Source organism: Meriones unguiculatus, chromosome 8 (genome assembly GCF_030254825.1).
Source record: "Meriones unguiculatus strain TT.TT164.6M chromosome 8, Bangor_MerUng_6.1, whole genome shotgun sequence".
Taxonomy (NCBI): domain Eukaryota; kingdom Metazoa; phylum Chordata; class Mammalia; order Rodentia; family Muridae; genus Meriones; species Meriones unguiculatus.
In genome coordinates, this window is record NC_083356.1 from 81,750,257 (window position 1) to 81,770,470 (window position 20,214).

General features: G+C 37.2%; 1 protein-coding gene across 1 annotated transcript in view; it reads right to left on the minus strand.

The window, feature by feature from the left end:
• Lrp1b (LDL receptor related protein 1B) overlaps positions 1–20,214 on the minus strand; it is a 2,037,254-nt gene that overhangs the window by 213,886 nt on the left and 1,803,154 nt on the right. Inside the window, exons 63-66 of the mRNA XM_060390094.1 lie at positions 8,917–9,010; positions 4,326–4,442; positions 4,088–4,207; positions 2,596–2,715 (exon numbers count right to left, since the gene is read on the minus strand). Of these exons, the coding sequence (XP_060246077.1) occupies positions 2,596–2,715; positions 4,088–4,207; positions 4,326–4,442; positions 8,917–9,010 (451 nt within the window). The remainder of the gene's footprint in view (positions 1–2,595; positions 2,716–4,087; positions 4,208–4,325; positions 4,443–8,916; positions 9,011–20,214) is intronic.

A 20,214-nucleotide genomic window follows, 5' to 3' on the forward strand; every position in this document is an offset into this window, starting at 1 on the left:
ATAGAGATACCTGCTCATCCATGCTCACTGATATTCTATTAACAATAGTCAGGAAATAGAGATAAAAACAACTTAAATACTCTTCTACTGAAGAATGAAGAATAATGAAACTCTGGTTTCTTTACATAATGGTATATTTTGAGCTGTTTATAAAAATGATATTTACAGGTATATGGATGGAACTGGAAATAAATCATTCTGATTGAGGAAACCCAGGATCATATAAGATATATGGTTCACATAATCAAAATGTTGTTAGTCAAAAATATAGTTTTGAAGCACAGTAAAATTACACAAACTTCAGTGAACAGTTTCCCTTTATATTTCTCCTGCTTTTTAACATACAGCAAAAACCCATACTTCTATCAAAGGAAGACAAGTGAATGCTGGGATGTGCCTGCCTTAACATTTAGACAAGAAAGTATGTGAACAAAGGATTCTCAGGGGAAGACAGTACAGGCCACAGGTGAGATCTGCTCTTTACTTTTATTTGGCTAACCCCATAAGTAATGTCGAGGCACAGTCTTTCACAACAAGAAGATGTTTAGAAAATGCAAATATCATTCTGAAGGCTCATCTTTTAAATGACAGTAAGAATAATTAATAATTTACTCTCCAGTCCATCTGTGCTGGAGCTGAGTGTCCATCTCCCTAGCTGCATTCCAGGCTCTAAAGCAGAAGCACAGTTCAACCTGTATCTCACTCAGAGCAAACACGGTCCTCCTCGTGGGTGTTGTCAAACCTAATTAAAATGAACACCTACGCAAAGTCATTACAGCACAGGGTTCTGAAATGTTTTGTGCTTAATTTGCTAACAAGCTTTTAATAATTATAACATATAGAAGTAACCTTCAGTATGAAAATGAATTAATGACTTGCTAAGACATATTTATATACTGAAATAGTAGGTAATAGTAAGTCTCAAAATAACATGAGATATGATGTGGTTTAGGAATTTTCGTTTATTTTGCTATGTTTCTATCTATGTATTTATTTCATGAGCCACAGCTCATGTGGAGGCCAGAGGACTACTCTCTCAGGGAAGTCATCGACCTCTGCTCCACCGTGAGACAGTGGTATTGCACTGTGGTCATCAGGCCTGTATGGAAGCCCCTCTGCCCCCTGTGTTATCTCACTAGTCCCTAGTTCACAGCCTGCCATCCACATACAGCAAGTCTGAATATACACATTGGAAATAGTTCTTTGTTCCCTGCGTATCTGCTCTAACTTGAGACCTGCTGATTTCCTACCTTCCTAAAGCACAGACAACTTCACCCACATTTCCTGATCACGGATTAAAGGAAAAAAAAAATCAAAGCACATACCAATCCATTCTATATTTGGGGTTGACTAGGCTCAATTTCTTGATGAAATAAACACACTAAAGAGAATAAAAATCTAAGCCTTGTTGGTGTTTAGAGCCGGTACATTTATTTTTGATAATTATTGAAGCAAAAAAAAGTATGTATTGTTGAATTATATTATCTAAATAATATCCTGTTAAAGTGTTATGTTTATGCTATAAAAATAACTCTCTAGCCAGTAACTTATTTAAATTTAATACCATATCACATTTTCCTTGATTGAAAACCTTGCAGTAGACAACATAGCTAGCCAGCCAGTGAAATTAACTTGCTTACCAAAGCCCGTAATAATGGGGGTATTTATGAGGAGTAACAGGGGGCGCCTTTATGATTAACTGGGGGTACCAAGTGGTAACCGACAAGTACATGACACTGTGATTGGCTATAATAGTTGAGGGCTTTGAAGACATTTTTATGGAATTTTATTAACAAAATGACTTAAGACCTTTAATTTTGCTCTTTATTTTAAATGGAATTTCAAAACCTTATTCTTTTAATCATTTTCCCAATAAAGAATTTTTGTAAGTACATTAATGAAATTCTGAATAGCATAGAAGGCCCATATTGAGTTTGCACAAAATTCATCTCTTCTCACCATTTACTAGTTTAAATGCTTTCTCTTTTATGAATGCCTAGTTGATGTATTTGCCTATAAAATGGATAAAATTGGTATTTCATAACTGTTGATATAAGAAGTTGGACTTAGTAGCTGCACTTTACTCCATCTTGAATTTGAAACTTTCAAAATAGGATAGCATGCAATAACCAATGACTATGTCTATTCTGAATTTTTAAAAAACATAATTGTAAGTATTAACATTTCAAAGCAAATAATTTTCATAATCATTGTCCTGTGTTAAGTGGAATGTGTATTTTATTAATTTTCCTATTATTTCATTATGTTTTGATTTAGCCCGTGGTTTGTATAAGCAGCTCATCCTTAGCATTCTTTTCCATCTTATTCTATGTTTTCTACAAACAGTGCATCAACTGCATTTTCTTTTATTTTACCCTGTCCTCTTATGAAACATCCCATCACTTCATTTCCTTCAGTCTCAGCCTATGTTTTCCATAAACAGATCATCAGAGTTTGTCAGGACTCTTAGAACATAGAAGCAAAACTTGTCCATGTAACCTTGCTTCTGAGTTGTGTTCAGTATCTTCCTCCATATTTAGTTCAGACTATGGCACCAATGCACAGAGCTGGCCTCTGTAGCTATGACGCACTCACCACAGTTGGCCTCATCAGAGGCATCTGCACAGTCTGGGTCCTCATCACAAACCCACAGCTTGGAGATGCAGTGCTTTGTAGTCTTACATTGGAAATAGTCAGGAGAGCAGCTGTTTTCAGCTTAAGAAGAAAATACCTATTAATGTATAATATTCAGCATGAATGGATATTTTATTTATAAAAAGCGGTTAGACAAGTGCTTGAACCAGTTCAATGAAGACACTTCTTCTTATTAATCAGGTCCTAAGCAGAGGAAACTTAACTTATGATTTCCTTTAATGTGAACCTAATCCCCTCCCCTACTGGAAATAGAAAGGAAGCATGCTTTTGTGATGATATATGAATAAAATCAGAGTTTTCAAAAGACCTACAGGTTATATATTTGATAACTGCTTTTAAAGATGGAGAATTCAGTCTCCCTTAATTCACTTTTCAAATATATTTTAGAGTTCATTCTTATTTAGTTTATTAGCCCAAAATGAGTTAACTCAGAAGACATCAAATGAATGAGGAAATTAAAAAAGCATAGAATTTAATGAAATTCTTCAGGGTTTGTATGGAGCTTTAAAGGTAGTAGTAAAAGCTTCACTCAGACTACAAACTGCATTACTATCCTGGCAGCTTCTCTGGACCCGTTGTGAGGCTGGGCAGCTGTCCTAACTCTATTCAGAACACGGAATCTTAATCAAACTGCTGGGTGACTGGACAATATTTACTGATAAAACTTTTAGAGGACAAAATAAAACTTCAGCAGGACAGAAATGTTCACTGCAGCTTTGTTGAAATATTTCACTGAAATCTGACAGGTACTCTATTCTCCAGGTCCAGTGTGCGTGCGGTGTGTGTGTGTGTGTGTGTGTGTGTGTGCGCATGAACACATGACTATCTATTCCAGCATGTATAATAGAGTGATATTTGCCTTCTTTTATATATAGTTGAGTTTTGGATTGAGATGGGCGTATGATGTGACAAGAACAAAAGTAATTTACCATTAAACTGTTTTAAATAGACTTTAAGGATTACTGTGTGAAGTATCACATAACTAATTTTGTCTTTACATTGCATAATTTCAACAGGTGTGTTATGGAAGAAATTTTGCTAATTAAAACGGAGCTGATTTACCATGACTCATTAATCCATAGACATAAAGTACCTACACTTAATATGTGGGGAAAGTCGATTTATAGAAAAGTACCCTGTTATCAACTGCTATGTCGGTTTGCTGCTTTGTTTTATCGTGGCATGGGTGAGCAGGTTCTGCTCACATCCACCATACTCTCCAGGTAGCTCTTAAAATAATGATTTAGCCGTATTTTTATTTTTCTCCCTGTTTTGGTTGGAAGTTCTTAAATAATGCACAACGAATGACATCATTCTTGCCCACAGTTTTTCTCGTTTCTCTATACTGCACGGCTTTATGAAGATTAATTTTTGTTCTTGTTTCAGTTAGGAGTTAGAAGTCCAATCAGACAGGACATTCTGAATGACTTACGACAGTCCCTTTCATCTTCCTCGTCGCCACAATCATCTTGTCCATTACATCTGAGGTTTATTGGGATACATTTCCTGTTCATGGTACACTTGAACTGACCTGGCAAGCAGATGTGTGTGTCTGAAACAAAGAGAACAAAAGTATCTGACCTGAGACCAAAGTCTGTATTTAAATCAGTGCAGTAGTAAGCAATCAAGACTTAGACATATGTGTCCACGTCAGGACTTCAGTCACCTACCACAGTTCAGTTCATCTGAGTTGTCTCCACAGTCATTCTCTCCATCACAGATGAAAGCAGGGAGAGCACAGAGTCCTGTCCCACACTGAAATCGGCCTGGCTGACACTTAAATTCAGCTGGGAGAGAAAGCATACAGGCATTGTTGATGACAACCTAAGTTCCTGATTGTTAAACAGACTTTCTGACTTAGTTATGGTATTTTACATTGACTATGTCTTAAGCATAAAGGGAAAGCACCTAATCTAGGGACCTCTTAGAGCCTGGTGAACATTGAAGTAATGTACAAGCTAGATGGCCTCCCAGCTTGGCTTGCCCTTCATAAACTCCCGTAACAGAGAAGGAACTAACAAAATGTCAACATGAAAACTAGAATTAAAAAAATAAATAAATAAATAACCTTTGGGCTTGGAAGTAGTATCACAAAAATGCTGACCAAGCTTGAGGACTGAGTTCAAATCCCAGAGCCCATGTTAACAGGAGCGCATGGGACCTACATTTACAAACCCAGTTCTGGGTAGGTTGTTCCTGACAAATGCTACCCTGTCAGCCTCACCTATTCACAGAGTTCCAGCTTAAGAGTCCCTGTCTCATCTAGGAGGAAAGTGAATCTTGGCCTCTGACCTACACATGCACATATCTTTACACAGCATTCAAGCATACACATACATGCATACACACATGTACAAACACACACAGGAACACACAGACACAGACAGGCAAACACATACACAAATGCACTCACATACACCAGGGGATTATGATGACTTCACCTCAGTGCATGTCAGCTGCTACACTTACAGGAGTAAAGAGTGTTTACTCTAGTTCCAATTCTTTATATAAATAATTATTTCTCCTTTCTGCTTTGCTGCCTATAATGTACTTGTGGCCTCAGCACACATTCCTCAGTGCTAACTGAATACCTCCTGTGCTCATCATATTTATAGCATGCTTTGATTTAATATTCACCAATACAGTGTTTTGATATAGTACATATTTTACATACCATACTTATTATAAGAAACAATTAATAAATGGTAGCAGTGTTTTGAAATACGCTTTGGTTATATAGAAGAAATAGTAACAAATACAGAAGATCTACTGAGATCTATTGTGTTAGGAGCTAGGCTAGACCTATCAATGTAGATTTTTATAAATAAAAATTATAGCCTCTCACATGACCATCACTATGATCATTTAAACGTGGAAAAGCTCAGGGTTGTTGATATTACTAATTCAGCCCAAGAGGTACAATTTTCCAGAGACAGATACTAGGTTCAGACCCAGATCTGACCCTAAAACTGTCATATATTACTCACAACAAAGCACTATTTTTGAACACACGATTGCCATGGATTATTAATTACTGACTGCTAGTTTAATACTAGGCTCTTTATTAACTCAAATTAGGGAATAAAATATAATTGAATTTTTTGAAAGGATTTATTTATTTATTAAGTCTACAGTATTATGCTAGTATGTAGGCGTGCAAACCAGAAGAGCACATGGGACCTCATTATAGATAGTTTGAGCCATCATGTGGTTGCTGGGAATTGAACTCAGGACCTTTGGAAAAATGGCCAATGCTCTTAACCTCTGAGCCATCTCTCCAGCCTCATAATTGAAATTTAAATTTGATTCGGGAAACATATTTAGCTCTTCAGTACAGTATTGCAGAAAATTTTAAATATTCTAAAAAGCAAATCTTAATATATATTTTACTTCCTTAGTATAAAATTAATTAAAAAATACTGATCAATTGTGTTAACTTCTTTCAGTGTAGAACTGCATGATGTATCTGTATTCAGTCATCAGCAGTCACACGGCAGCTCACAAGCTCTGTGACTGCAGGACAGCAGTGCCCCTTTTTGGCAACCCCAGGCACTGCATGCATGTGGCATATAGACACACATGTAGGCAAAACACCTATACAAAATGCCTATATGACATTATATGAATATTATGTTATCCGTATAATAACCATGAATAAATCTTTTAAAAAAGTAGAAAAACTGAAAGAAAAATCGGAAGCTAGTGTGATGTTCATATGTGCCTTTGGAATGATTTGGATGCATTAGAACATCATACAATACGTAATTTGAACTAGCAGTGACAGAGAATTTCTGATCACTGTGTTTATACAAATTGCACTGTGTGAGTTTTCAAGTGTGTGAGACTTGCATCATGCCCCCCTGCTTTCTTAGATGAGGTTACAGGTAGTCGTTATGAATATAAACAAATTGTGATGATGGAGCTACTTGAACACAAACAAGGGCTGGAGGGATGGCTCAGTAGTTCAGTTCCCAGCATCCTCATGAATTAGCCATGGTGGCTAAGAACTCTTGGTAACACCAGTTGGAATGGATTGGATGCCCTCTTCTGGCCTCATAGGGACTGTACACATGAATGAGGTAAAACACGCAGACATATAAAACTCAAAAGACAAAAAAACAATCCAAACCCTTCACAGATTTATATACACCACATTTACGCTATGATGTCTCTAAAAGTGCTATGTCAATAGATATTTAAGGAGCTAACAAAACCACTACAAGTAAATACATATGTGTTAATGATCACAAAAAAAAATGTAATTGGAAAATCATGAAAAACTGCTTTTAAATCATGTAATGAAATGTCTCCATGAGGATGGATGAGAAACTGACCTCCAATATCTGGGTAACAACAGCAAAATTAGATAAAGGTTTTTATAGCAAACGAAAATATTTTTTCAAAAAATAATATAAAGCAATCATAGAGGGGAAGGCACCCATGAAAAAGGAGAAATGTTTAGAAAACACACACACACACACAAACATATATATATATATATCTTAATTATGGACTTATATTCTAAATGCATGACAAAATCAACTAAAAAATAACCAACAATCTAGAAAATTTAAAGAATGGGCTAAGTACTTAAATATAAAACGGGCTAAAGATATTACTAGTTACAAAGGGACTAAATGTTAAAACCATAATAAGATATTAGATCAAATCTATCAATGTATATTATTTTTAAAAGACAAAGTATGCTAAATACTGCTCAAATGTTGACTATTTTTACACTGTTGATAACAATAGAAATTAGTACATAGCACAGGATTTTATGTGAAGCTTCCTCAAACGTGAAATAGGACTGGCATGTTATTTGGTGATTCTGATATATGTACATGTACAAGAAAAATGTAATCAGTGTATTGGAAATTTGTAGCCACATTTTACTTTTTAATTAAAATACAACATGAAAATACTTAGATTTAACTAGGCTAAGAAGCATACACCAGCTTTTCGACAACAGTGCATCTTCTCTGAATTTTTCAAACAAACATAAACATTTGACTACACATATTCTGAAAGCATGCAACTGTGAGAAACTCTTATTAACTCTGTAGTCAACTTTTCACAAAAGTGGATGGCACGATATTTCCAAGTTATAAAGAGAATTCAAATGTTCAAACACTAAGTGTTCATCATGCATAGGATTCCTTCGTTTGACATATTTTTCTAATTCAAACATTTTAAAATAATAATTTGATCATAATTTTATACCTATTGTCCACAAGTCCCTTTAATCATGCATTGTCTAACACATTGAAATAAAGCAATTTTCAAAAAAATCAAAGAGGAATTTTTTTCAAACCACTCACACAAAATATTAGAAAAGCAATGGCTTTCATTTTATTTCTCATCAAAGTGCTGGCTTGTTGCTTTCCATATGTAAAAATTACATGTGATACAACTTCCAGAGTATTCAATTGGTAATGGCAAAGAAGAGGAAACAGTTCATCCAAGTAATCCGAAGACGTAAGACAGTTTTATAACTGGTTCTAGAAAGTTCTACAGAAACTGCCTTTCATTAGACAGTATTCTCTCTCTCTTCAGTGCAAGCCTATCTTGAACTCTATTGTCAAGGCCAATCAAGGCCAACTCATGGCTCAGTTGTCAAAGGGAAGTCAGGGCAACCATGCGCTGAGACACTGGAGGAATTATCAGGATTGACTGCAAGCATCTTCAGCTTGACAGTGAAGAATTAGAGTGACCTATCTCGTGAACTATAGCAGGGTTTCCAGGAAGACTTCTGATTGCACATCACCACCTAAGTCAGCAATGATTGCCAACCTGGCTGCTCTAACCACAGCCGTCACACTTAAGATACATATTACAGTAGCTACTAAGGGCAGATTAAATCAATTTACAGTAAATAAAAGTTAGGATTGAAAAGGCTGACTCTTCAAGCATTTTCAAGATTTTAATGCTGACAGAGAAGATACAACTTTCTGTTCATTATATATGCAGTAGTGGTTATATCTTTCCCATTTGTATCAAAAAATTTGTGAATACATTAAGTCAAAAAATTCATCAATTACTATACTACTGACCACTGTGGAGCAAAGGTTTGTTTCAGGAAAAAAAAAAAATTAAAAACGAAACCAAGATATTCAACCATTTCTCTTTATATTTTAAATAAAAATTTCAAGATAAAATCTGTGTATTTCAAAGATGGGAATTTATGAAAAAAAAATGTTTTAGTCTAAGCCTAGAATATTAGGAAATTGAAAATCTAAACCCATTGTTCAGAATACTCACGACAGTCTTCGGGCTCATCGGATCCATCACCACAGTCATCCACAGTGTCACATTTCCACCAGAAAGGGATGCATTTATCAGTTTTGCATCGAAACTTTAAAGAAAAAAAAGGGGGTGGAGGTGGGAGAAGATTGTTGATAACCATAACGCATGCACATGAGTACAATGTGCACTCACGGACAGCCTCATGCAGCCTCTCCTGCTCTCTCACTGTGACTATGAGCTTGCATGGTCTTAGAGCTTCCACAATGAGGAGTGAACGCACAAACCTCAACGAAATCTGCCAGAAAATTTCACTTCTCAGAACACTCTGGTGATTAAATCCTGGGTGATTAATAAATACCCACTGTGATTTAAAGTGCCCACAACCCAGCTCACCTATTCCCAAAATGTCTCAATGACTGCTTTTACTCACAACAGAGCAGCTAAGTAGCCGCTAGTTAGAATGAATGGCCATAAAAGACTCAAACATTTATCTGGTCCCATATAGAAAATGGCTGTCAAACACTAAGAAAGGTAAAAATGGACCGGGGCTATTGGGAAGAGATATCAATGTGAAATAACTTAATGTATTTGACCTAATTGAAGAGAATTACACTTCATTAAGAATCTTGGGGACTTCAGTAAAAATCAGGCCAGCAATTATTTCTTTATAGGCTGTAGGTAAACCTGAAAGATTCTTGCTGTACAATCACAATACTGCAATTTCAGGATTGTTCTCAAACAAACAAACAAAAACCTACCTAAGATCAGAATTTGTAGCCGCCCAAATAAATATTGTTATTTCTCAAAGACAGTGATCAATACAGTTATTTTCAGTTATTAGTATTATTTAAGAACATACATTAGAAGGTAGCATGCTTGAATGTGCCCAGAGTACAATTATGCTTATATAAAAATTTCTTTATAGAACCTATTATTTGAGCAAATAATAATACATGTTAAATGTTTTAAATATACACGATTAGAAAGGTAAGAGAAGGGAATTCACAATAATACTTTGAAAGGTGGAAAAATAAAGCTGCAATAGTCTCTTTTGTAACAAAATTTAATATGATAATTGGAAATTCTAGTCACTGAAAATTTCAATTACAGATGTTATTTGTTTTCAAATCATTCTGATTAAAAACTGAGGTACAGAGCTAAACAGAATTCTCTGTAGAGGAATATCAAATGGCAGAGAAACACTTAAAGAAATGTTCACTGTCCCTTAGTTATCAGGGAAATCAAATGACCCTGAGATTTTGCCTTACACCCATCAGAATGACTAAGATCAAAAACTCAAGTGACAACACATGCTGGAGAGGTTGTGGAGAAAGGGGAACCCTTCTCCACTGCTGGTGGGAATGTAAACTTGTACAACCACTCTGGAAATCAATCTGGCGCTTTCTCAGACAACTAGGAATAGCGCTACCTCAAGATCCAGCTATACCACTCCTAGGCATATATCCAAAAGAGGCTCAAGTACACAACAAGGACATTTGCTCAACCATGTTTGTAGCAGCTTTATTCCTAATAGCCAGAATCTGGAAACAATGTAGATGTCCTTCAACAGGAAGAATGGATACAAAAATTGTGGTACATTTACACAATGGAATATCACTCAGCTATTAAAAACAAGGAAATCTCTGAGTCTCAGCAAATACTTTTACCCCGCTGGAGAGCTCAGTGTCCAAGTGAGTTCCCTAGTAATGGGAACAGGGACTGTCTCTGACATGAACTCAGGGGCTGGCTCTTTGATTGCCTCCCACTGAGGGAGGAAATGCCTTACCGGGCCACAGAGGAAGATAATGCAGCCAGTCATGATGAGACTTGATAGGCTAGGGTCAGATGGAAGGGGAGGAAGACCTCTCCTATCACTGGACTGGGGGAGGGACATGGGAGGAGAATACAAAGGGAGGGAAGTATCGGAGGGGATGAGGGAGGGAGCAAGAGCTGGGATACAAAGTTAATAAACTGCAATTAATTAATTAATTAAAAAAACAAAAAAATTATGAAATTTCCATTTAAAATGCCAAAAATAACCATGAGAAAGGTAGATTAGGGCAGAATTAGTTTTACCTTGACTTTTTTGTCTTAATTATAAAATAGAAGAGTGATTAAGCAAAATAGTCTATTGGCATTCTTTCATGGCAATATTGACTTACAAACAATTTGGCACATGGGTTGTAGAGAGCCCAGAGTAAAGTCGCCATTACAAGATGGCGCTGGCATCCGGCTCTCATCCTGGTAAACACATGGAGTTGCGCATGCGCTAAGGCAATAGCACGCCAAGTCACGAGCCCAGCCTGGGGCGTCATATGGGGTGATGGGTGAGCAGCCAATCAGGGGATGATACGTCATCTCACACCATGGGTGAGCAGCCAATCAGGGAATGATATGTCATCTCACACCACTCTGGTGCGAGCAGGGCTTATATAAACAGCGCCACTTCGGGGCTCAGGGTCTTCCTCCTTTCATCGCTTGACTGTAATAAAGCTTGTTGCAGAAGGATCCTGTTGTCCGCATGCGTTCTTGCTGGCGAGACAATTACACGGGTCGCAACAATGGGTCATTTAGTAAAGAAGAGCTTTAGGAAATTATAGCATACTTTTTGCGTGAGGAAAGAGTTCTGAGCCTCAGAATTGAACTAGTAAGTCAGAACATAAAACCATTTTTTTCTTTTTTTTTTCTTTATTAATTACACTTTATTCACTTTGTATCCCCCCTGTGGTTCCCTCCTTCCTCCTGTCCCAATCCTTCCCTTCCTCCACCATCTGCACGCATGCCTCTCCCCAAGTCCACTGATAGGGGAGGTCTTCTTTTCCTTCCTTCTGATCCTAGTCAATTAGGTCTCATCAGGAGTGGCTGCATTGTCTTCATCTATGGCCTGGTAATGCTGCTTCCCCCTCAGGGGGAGGTAATTAAAGAGCAGGCCAATTAGTTCATGTCAGAGATAGTCCCTGTTCCTATTACAATGGAACCTACTTGGATACTGAACTGCCATGGGCTATATCTGTGCAGGGGTCTTAGGTTATCTCCGTGCATAGTCCTTGATCAGAGTATCAGTCTCAGAAAGACCCCTGTGCTCAGATATTTTGGTTCTGTTGCTCTCCTTGCAGAGTTCCTGTCCTCTCCAGATCTTACTATTTCCCACTTCTTTCATAAGATTCCCTGCACTCTGCCCAAAGGTTGCCCATAAGTCTCAGCGTCTGCATTGATAGTCTGCAGGGCAGAGCTTTTCAGAGGTCCTCTGTGTCAGGCTCCTGACTTGTTCCCTCTTTTCTCCTTCTTCTGATGTCCAGCCTCTTTGCCTTTCTGGATAGGAATTGAGCATTTTAGCAAGAGTCCTCCCTCTTGATTAGTTTCTTTAGGTGTACAGGTTTTAGTAGGTTTATCCTATATTATATGTCTATATGAGTGAGTATATACCATGTGTGTCTTTCTGCTTCTGGGATAGCTCACTCAGGATGATCTTTTCCAGATCCCACCATTTACCTGCAAATTTCATGATTTCCTTGTTTTTTGTTGCTGAGTAATATTCCATTGTGTAGATATACCACAATTTGTGCATCCATTCTGAGGGGCATCTGGGCAATTCCCATCAAATTACCAACACAATTCTTTACAGAACTTGAAAGAAAAATTCTCACCTTCATATGGAACAACAAGAAACCCAGAATTGCTAAAACAGTTCTCTACAGTAAAAGATCTTCAGGAGGTATCTCCATCCCTGATCTCAAGCTGTACTATAGAGCAACAATACTAAAAACTGCATGGTACTGGCATAGAAACAGACTGGTGAATCTATGGAATCGAATAGAAGACCCTGACATAAATCCACACACTTATGGACACCTGATTTTTGACAAAGATGCCAAATCCATTCAGTGGAAAAAAGAGCATCTTCAACAAATGGTGCTGGTCTAACTGGAAGTCCACAAGTAGAAAATTGCAAATAGATCCATACTTGTTACCCTGCACAAAACTAAAGTTCCAAGTGGATCAAAGACCTCAACATAAAACCAGACACTAAACCGCTTAGAAGAAAAAGTGGAGAAGAGCCTTGAACTCATTGGCACAGGAGACAACTTCCTGAACAGAACACCAACAGCACAGGCTCTAAGAGCAACAATCAATAAATGGAACCTCATGAAACTGAAAAGTTTTTGTAAAGCAAAGGACACTGTCCTCAGAACAAAATGACAGCCTACAGATTGGGAAAGGATCTTCACCAACCCTATATCTGACAGAGGGCTAATATCCAGTATATATAAAGAACTAAAGAAGTTAAGCAGCAAAAAATTAAGTAATCGAATTAAAAAATGGGGTACAGAGTTAAACAGAGAATTCTCTGCAGAGGAATATAGAATGGCAGAGAAACACTTAAAGAAATGCTCAACCTCATTAGCCATCAGGGAAATGCAAATCAAAATGACCCTTAGATTTCACCTTACACCCATCAGAATGGCTAAGATCAAAAACTCAAGAGAGAACACATGCTGGAGAGGTTGTGGAGAAAGGGGAACCCTTCTCCACTGCTGGTGGGAATGTAAACTTGTACAACCACTCTGGAAAGCAATCTGGTGCTTTCTCAGACAACTAGGAATAGCGCTTCCTCAAGATCCAGCTATACCACTCATAGGCATACATCCAAAAGATTCTCAAGCACACAAAAAGGACATTTGTTCAACCATGTTTGTAGCAGCCTTATTTGTAATAGCCAGAAAACATTTATTTGTTTTTATTTTGAGATATATTTTCATTTAGCACAGGATTCTGTCAAATTTAATACATAGCTGAGGATAACCTTGAGCTTCTGTTCCTCTGGCCTCCATATCCCATATGTTAGATTATAGCTATACATCTCTATTTCAGGGGTTAGGGTGGCACTGGGCATTGATCTATGCATGAGGCAAGCATTCTACCCCCTGAGTACTCCATGCCCCAAACCATTTCTAGTGCCATCTTCACTTTTGTACAACTATACTCAATCACCCAAAGCCTCAGTCAGTTTGATCCTTAGTGATCTTGGGCAATATAAATAATTTACCTTTTATTAATATTTAAAATTTTTAAATGAGAGCAAATTTTCTGCACACAGAACCCATGTTTCTGAAGTGATTGATATCAAATCACTAAAAGTGGACAATAAATACATATAGCCAATATCTTTTGGTTGTCATATTATATTTTTGGTTTGGTTTTTGTTTTCACTGGCTGCCTTAGAACTCACTATGTAGACCTGGCTGACATTTAACTCAAATATACCTACCTGCCTCTGCTTCCCAAGTTCTGGGATTAGAAGTGTATGTTACTATACCTATCTTCCTATTTATTTTATATAAAAAATATTACTTTCATTCAGATTTGGAAATATTAGGTGAACATATTTCTAAAAGTTATTTTCTTTCTGAAATGTGATACATCAATTTACATGCAAAGGACTTGGCATGGAAAAACCATAACATGAAAATATTGCTTTGGTTCAATTATGTTTAATAGAAATGGATATAAAATCTGTTTGTTAATTTAAAATGAAATTGCTTTAGTAAGAAAGCCTTTATTGTTAGCAAGTGCTGAATGTGTCTGAATAGCATGAAGCCGATTCTGGATAGAATTTTAAATACAAGAGTGTATTTTCTTTTTATAATGTGGGAGGGAATACAGATCACTAGCCGTAGGGAAAAATCTCTCTGTTCAACTGATTTTCTATAATTTGCTTAGTGTGTGGTCATGTCTGTTGTGTTTTTTCATAAATTACCAGAGGGGAAATACCTTTATAGAAAGTTGACACTTTGGGGAGATGAGTCTGAGTCTGAAAGCAATTGCCCTGAACATTAAATATTTCCAGTCATTACAGCATATCAGCACATATTAGTGAAATCATTCCAACTCTTGTGTGTATTTTCAAAGTATCCTCAAGTAAGAGTGGGGAATTTCTAACACATACTTAAAATCACTAGACATATCTGATTTAAATAAAAACCAACTGGTAAAATTATACATAATAAGACATTCTGCTCTCATTTCAAACTAATAAGAATGTAAAAGGGCTTTGCATCAAAGAAATCATGATAAAGCATGCTATCATTACCTCTAAATGATAGTCAACACTGTATTATTAAAAGATTTCTTCTATTTCATCTCTTGGCTTCATTTTTATATTTAAATTCAGTAACATTAAAAATAAAAATATAGAACATCAGTGTCCCACCCCTTGCCTGCAGGTTGTAGCAGAGTCTGGGCTTGAGAAGTAGCTCAGTGAGCCTGGAGCTGAAGGAAGCATCCACACCCAAGTTTGAGAGGAGAGGATGCTTGTCTGGTCACACTCTCCTCAGTCACTACAGAGCACAGTTGATTATAAAGTAGAGGATGGCTGCCATGTTGTACACAATAATTAATTAGCTATTTGAGTCTGAGAAATCATTGGGAATGTAGAGAAACTACAGGCAGAAGGGTGGCTAAGAGAAACAATTGACAGAATGAAGCGTTATCTGATAATTTTTTGAGGCTGTTAAGAAAGGGACAAAACCAAGAATGACACTATGGACATCAGTAAGGAAGGCAAGGAAATGTCCTGAGTCTTGAACAGCAGATGGGCACTTAAAACCTCTATCTCAAGGAATTTAGCTGTGCCCACAACCCTAAAACATGTGGGTGACAATGCTCTTTTGAACTACCTTCCACAAAGGGAGGATGAACTAGATAATCACTGCAGAGACAATGGATATTCATGAAGATTTTGAAGAAGGCTGGCAGAGTGGAGTCCTGCCCAATTAAGTTGGGATTGTTTCCCTTAAACAGTGAAAGAATTAGAGATAACAGATGTTGGCAAAAGACGTGGAATTCAAGATGATTCAGCAACTGTTTGAATGAGCCTACCTCACGTTATGGTCGCAAGAAATGGGAGTGAAATTGCCCCCCTGGGTCGATTACATAGCCAAAGAAATCTGAGGACTTGTATACATTTAATTTTGTATTATATTTTATTATTTTAAACATTTTAACTTTGAATATATTTAAGCATATTCTGCTCCTACTCAAGTCCTTCCAACTTTTCTTCCCTCCCTAAACACCCAACATTAAGTTCTTTCTCAAAAAAATAATAAAAATAAAAACCCCAATACAACAAACTTCCTAAATCCAGGAAAACAAAATAAAACAACACCCTCCCCAAAGAAACCCACAACAATCAAACCAAAACAACAACAAAAAACATGCAAACTATGACCAAATAAAAGCACACACAAAATTACATGTGGAGTCCACATGTTGATCAACTGTTCCTGAACACGAGGCCCGTAACTCCTTTGGAGAAAAACAAACTTTTCTTCTCCCAGGAGCTATACAAGGTCATTGAGTTGTTAACCTTGACTGTAGTGGCTTGTTTTTTCATTCATTCATTTTCTTGAAATATAACAAAATAAAGTATAAAAGATAAAAACAAAACCATCACATTGAAATTGGACAAGTTGGACAAGACAAACCAAAAGAAGGAAAAGAGTCCAAGAAGTGGGGTGCGGTGGTGAGAGGAGGCAGAGGCAGATGGATCTCTGTGAGTTCATGGCCTGCCTGATCCACAGAGTGATTCCAGGACAACCAAGGCTACACATAGAAACCTTGTCTAAAAAAAAGCCCAAGAAAAGGCATAAGAATCAGATTCACTCATTCGCACACTTAAGAATCCCATAAAAACACTAAACTGGACTCTGTAATATAAGATCAAAGAAACAGGTGACAACCCCTCTTCATGCTGTTTCATGCTCTGTGAGTTTATATGAACTTTGCTCATGCTGAATTAGAGGGCCTTGTTTTCTTGGTGTCCTCCATACTCTCTGGTTCTTACATTCATTGTGCATCCTCTTTTGAGGGATTCCTTAAGCTCAGAGGATAGGGATTTGAGGGTACATCCCATTTAAGGATGAGTATTCTAAGGTTCGCTCTCTGAGTAATGGTTTATATGTGTGTCTTTATGTTTGTTTTCATCTGCTACAGGAGGAAGCTTCTGTAATGACAGTTGAAAAAGGCAAAAACCTGAGTATAGAAGAATGTCATTAGGACTCAATTTATCACTACATTGTTGCTTTTTTCTTTTTCTTCTTGGAAGACTTTGAAAGTCTGGTAGAATTCTGTGCTAAAACCATCTGGCCCAGGGCTCTTTTTGGTTGGGAGACTTTTGATGACTGCTTCTATTTCCTTAGGTTTTATAGGTTTATTTAAATGGTTAACCTGATCATGATTGAACGTTGGTAAGTAGTATCTATCAAGAAAAGCAACCATTTCATTTATATTTTACAATTTTGTGTCATACAGGTTTTTGAAGTATGATCTAATGATTCCTTGGACTTCCCCCGTGTCTGTTATTATAGTCCCCTTTTCATTTGTGATTTTATTAATTTGGATACTCTGTCTTTTATGTAGTTTGGCTAAGGTTTGTCTATACTGTTGATTTTCTACACAAACAAACAGCTCTTAGTTTTGTTGATTCTCTGTATTGTTCTCTTGGTTTCTAGGTTACTGATATCAGCCCTGAGTTTGATAATTTCCTGCTGTTCCTGTGTTTGCTTAAGTTTTTTTTTTCTAGAGCTTTCAGGTGAGCTGTTAGGTTGCTAATAAAGCTCTCTCCATTGTCTTTATGAAGGCACTTAGTGCTATGAACGTTCCTCTTAGCACTGCTTTCATTGTGTCACATACGTGATTCTGTGCCTTCATTTTCATTGAATTCTAGAAAGTCTTTAATTTCTTTCTTTATTTCCTACCTGATACAGTGGTCATTAAGTAGAGAGCTGTTCAGTTTCCATGAGTTTGTAGGCATTCTATTGTTTCTGTTGAAGTCTAGCTTTGATTATGGTAGTCTGATAGAATACCAGGTGTTATTTCAATTTGTTGGTATTTGTTGAGGCTTGCTTTGTGTCTGGAGATGTGGTCAATTTTGGAGAAGGTTCTGTGATGTGCTGAAAGGAAGAGTTATTCTTTTGTGTTTGGCTGGAATGTTCTATAGATTCCTGTAAAGTCCAATTCATTCATTAATGTAAGTTTCATTTTCTTTTCTCTGTTTAGTTTCCATTTCACTGATCTGTCCATTAGTGAGAGAGGTGTAATGAAGTCTCCTGCTATGAATATGTGGGTTTCTATGTGTGATTTAAGCTTTAGTTATGATTCTTTTACAAATGTGGGTGCCCTTGTGTTTGGGACCAGTACTTTTCGGGTTTGCCCGAGGTCCCTGGGATATCTTATTCTAAAGTTCTTGGTCACCTAACCAGTGCTGGGTGTGGTTCCATATGCTAGAGTGACCATTAAATCAGATCCATTATTGGCTGCTTACTACCGTAAGCTATGGTTCGCCATGGGCCTAGCATCTCTTTCATGTAGTACAACACTTAGACAAAGAGTTTGTGGATAACTTGGTGCGTATGTTTCTCTTTGCATGGCATACTAAGTACCTTTTTGTATTAAAGAAGCTGGAATGTAGGGGCAATGAGTCTATGTTGCAACCAGCTTGACATCTCTATATTCAATAAATTGTATATATATTGTCTTTATCAACAGTGCCCTGCTGTCAGTATGTAGACAGCAACCTATAGACTTGGCAGCATCCTGTTGTTTGGGAATTCCCAAGGGGCCCTTTGGCCAGCAGCTCAATTAAATATAACCCATTTGGGAACAATTGATGGCCAGGCAAAACACTGTCTACCCCAGTATTTAGTGATTTGATTCAGATCCCCTCCATATATGTATATAGTTTAGCACATTTCTACCGAATTCAGTTTCCATTTGACCCCTGCAATGCCCACTACTTTTAGCTTTCTCTCCCTGACTTCCTTCTCACACCCCCTCTCCACTTAATCTTTTTATTCTACCCTCCCTCCCATCCATATCTATCTATTCATATTTCCTTCCCTAAAGAGATCTGTATATCTGGAGATATTTTGTGGCAGGCTCTGGGAATCTTAGAACAAGAACATCCAGTATTGAAACAGCAGAAAGGAGAAAATAAAACTGTGAGGCCCTTAATCCTATAGTCACTGAGATCTAATCTAATATGTAGAGGGAAGAAAAGCAAACATTCATGGCAAAAATAATGTTAAGGAGTTAGTGTAGTATTATTCTGGTACTATTAAGATACTGATGAAGAATAATTCAGTTGGAAAGAAGGGAAGATACTTGATTTGGTAAATGAGGAGACTGGAGAAATATTCTGGAGCAAGTGTGAACTTAGGAAAAGAAGGAATATTTCCATATGACTTTGCTGTCAGATATGGGAACTAGATAAGGAGACAGACGCATTCTTTAGGGCTCCATCTCCAAAACCTGACCTGTTTGCTGCAGAGAAGACTCTTTCATCCAATGTCCAGAAAGAAGAGGAAGATGTACTGCTGAAACAGAAACCTAAAACAGTGGTGCTCCATCCTGTCCAAACTACGTTCTTCCTACCAAAGCCAGTGGAAATCTTCCAACCCCCCCAAAAAGAGAAAACTAAAAGGAATACCAAGCACAATAATTGATACATATATGTATAAATAGACATATATATTGGTATTTCTTAAAGTTTGTAGTATACATATATATGCATACATATCTGCAGGCAGGCATATATAGTAGCCTGCATATATATATATATATATATATATATATATATATTAGCCTGTATACACACACACACACACACGTATATGTTTGTCTTCTGACTCCAAGAACAAGTATGCTGCCAGTACTAGTCACCATGCTGATTCTGTAGTCATTTCCTCATATTCCTCTCGTATTGTAAAAGAAAAACCTCTCAATTGTAGTTCTTTTGTAGAAACCACTGAACAAAAGAACATTAACTTTCAGTGAGTTTGAGATTGAAACACAGCAAATAACCTAAGTAGTTAAGACCACATTATTAAATATTTGGATTTTTTTTAATTCATTTTTCACTTATAAGTGAGTATATACCATATGTGTCTTTCTGTTTCTGGGTTACCTCACTCGGGATGATCTCTCCTAGTTCCCACCATTTGCCTGCAAATTTAATGATTTCCTTGTATTTTTAAAATTTAAACTTTTTATTATATATATATTAATTACAGTTTATTCACTTTGTATCCCAGCTGTAGCCCCCTCCCTCATGCTCTCTCACCCCCACCCTACCTCCCTCATCTCCTCCCATGCCCTTTTCGGAGTCCACTGATAGAGGCGATCGTCCTCCCTTCCATCTGACCCTAGCCTATCAGGACTGGCTGCATTGTCTTCCTCTGTGGCCTGGTAAGGCTGCTCCCCCATCAGGAGAAGGTGATCAAAGAGCCAGCCATTTCCTTGTTTTTGATTGCTGAG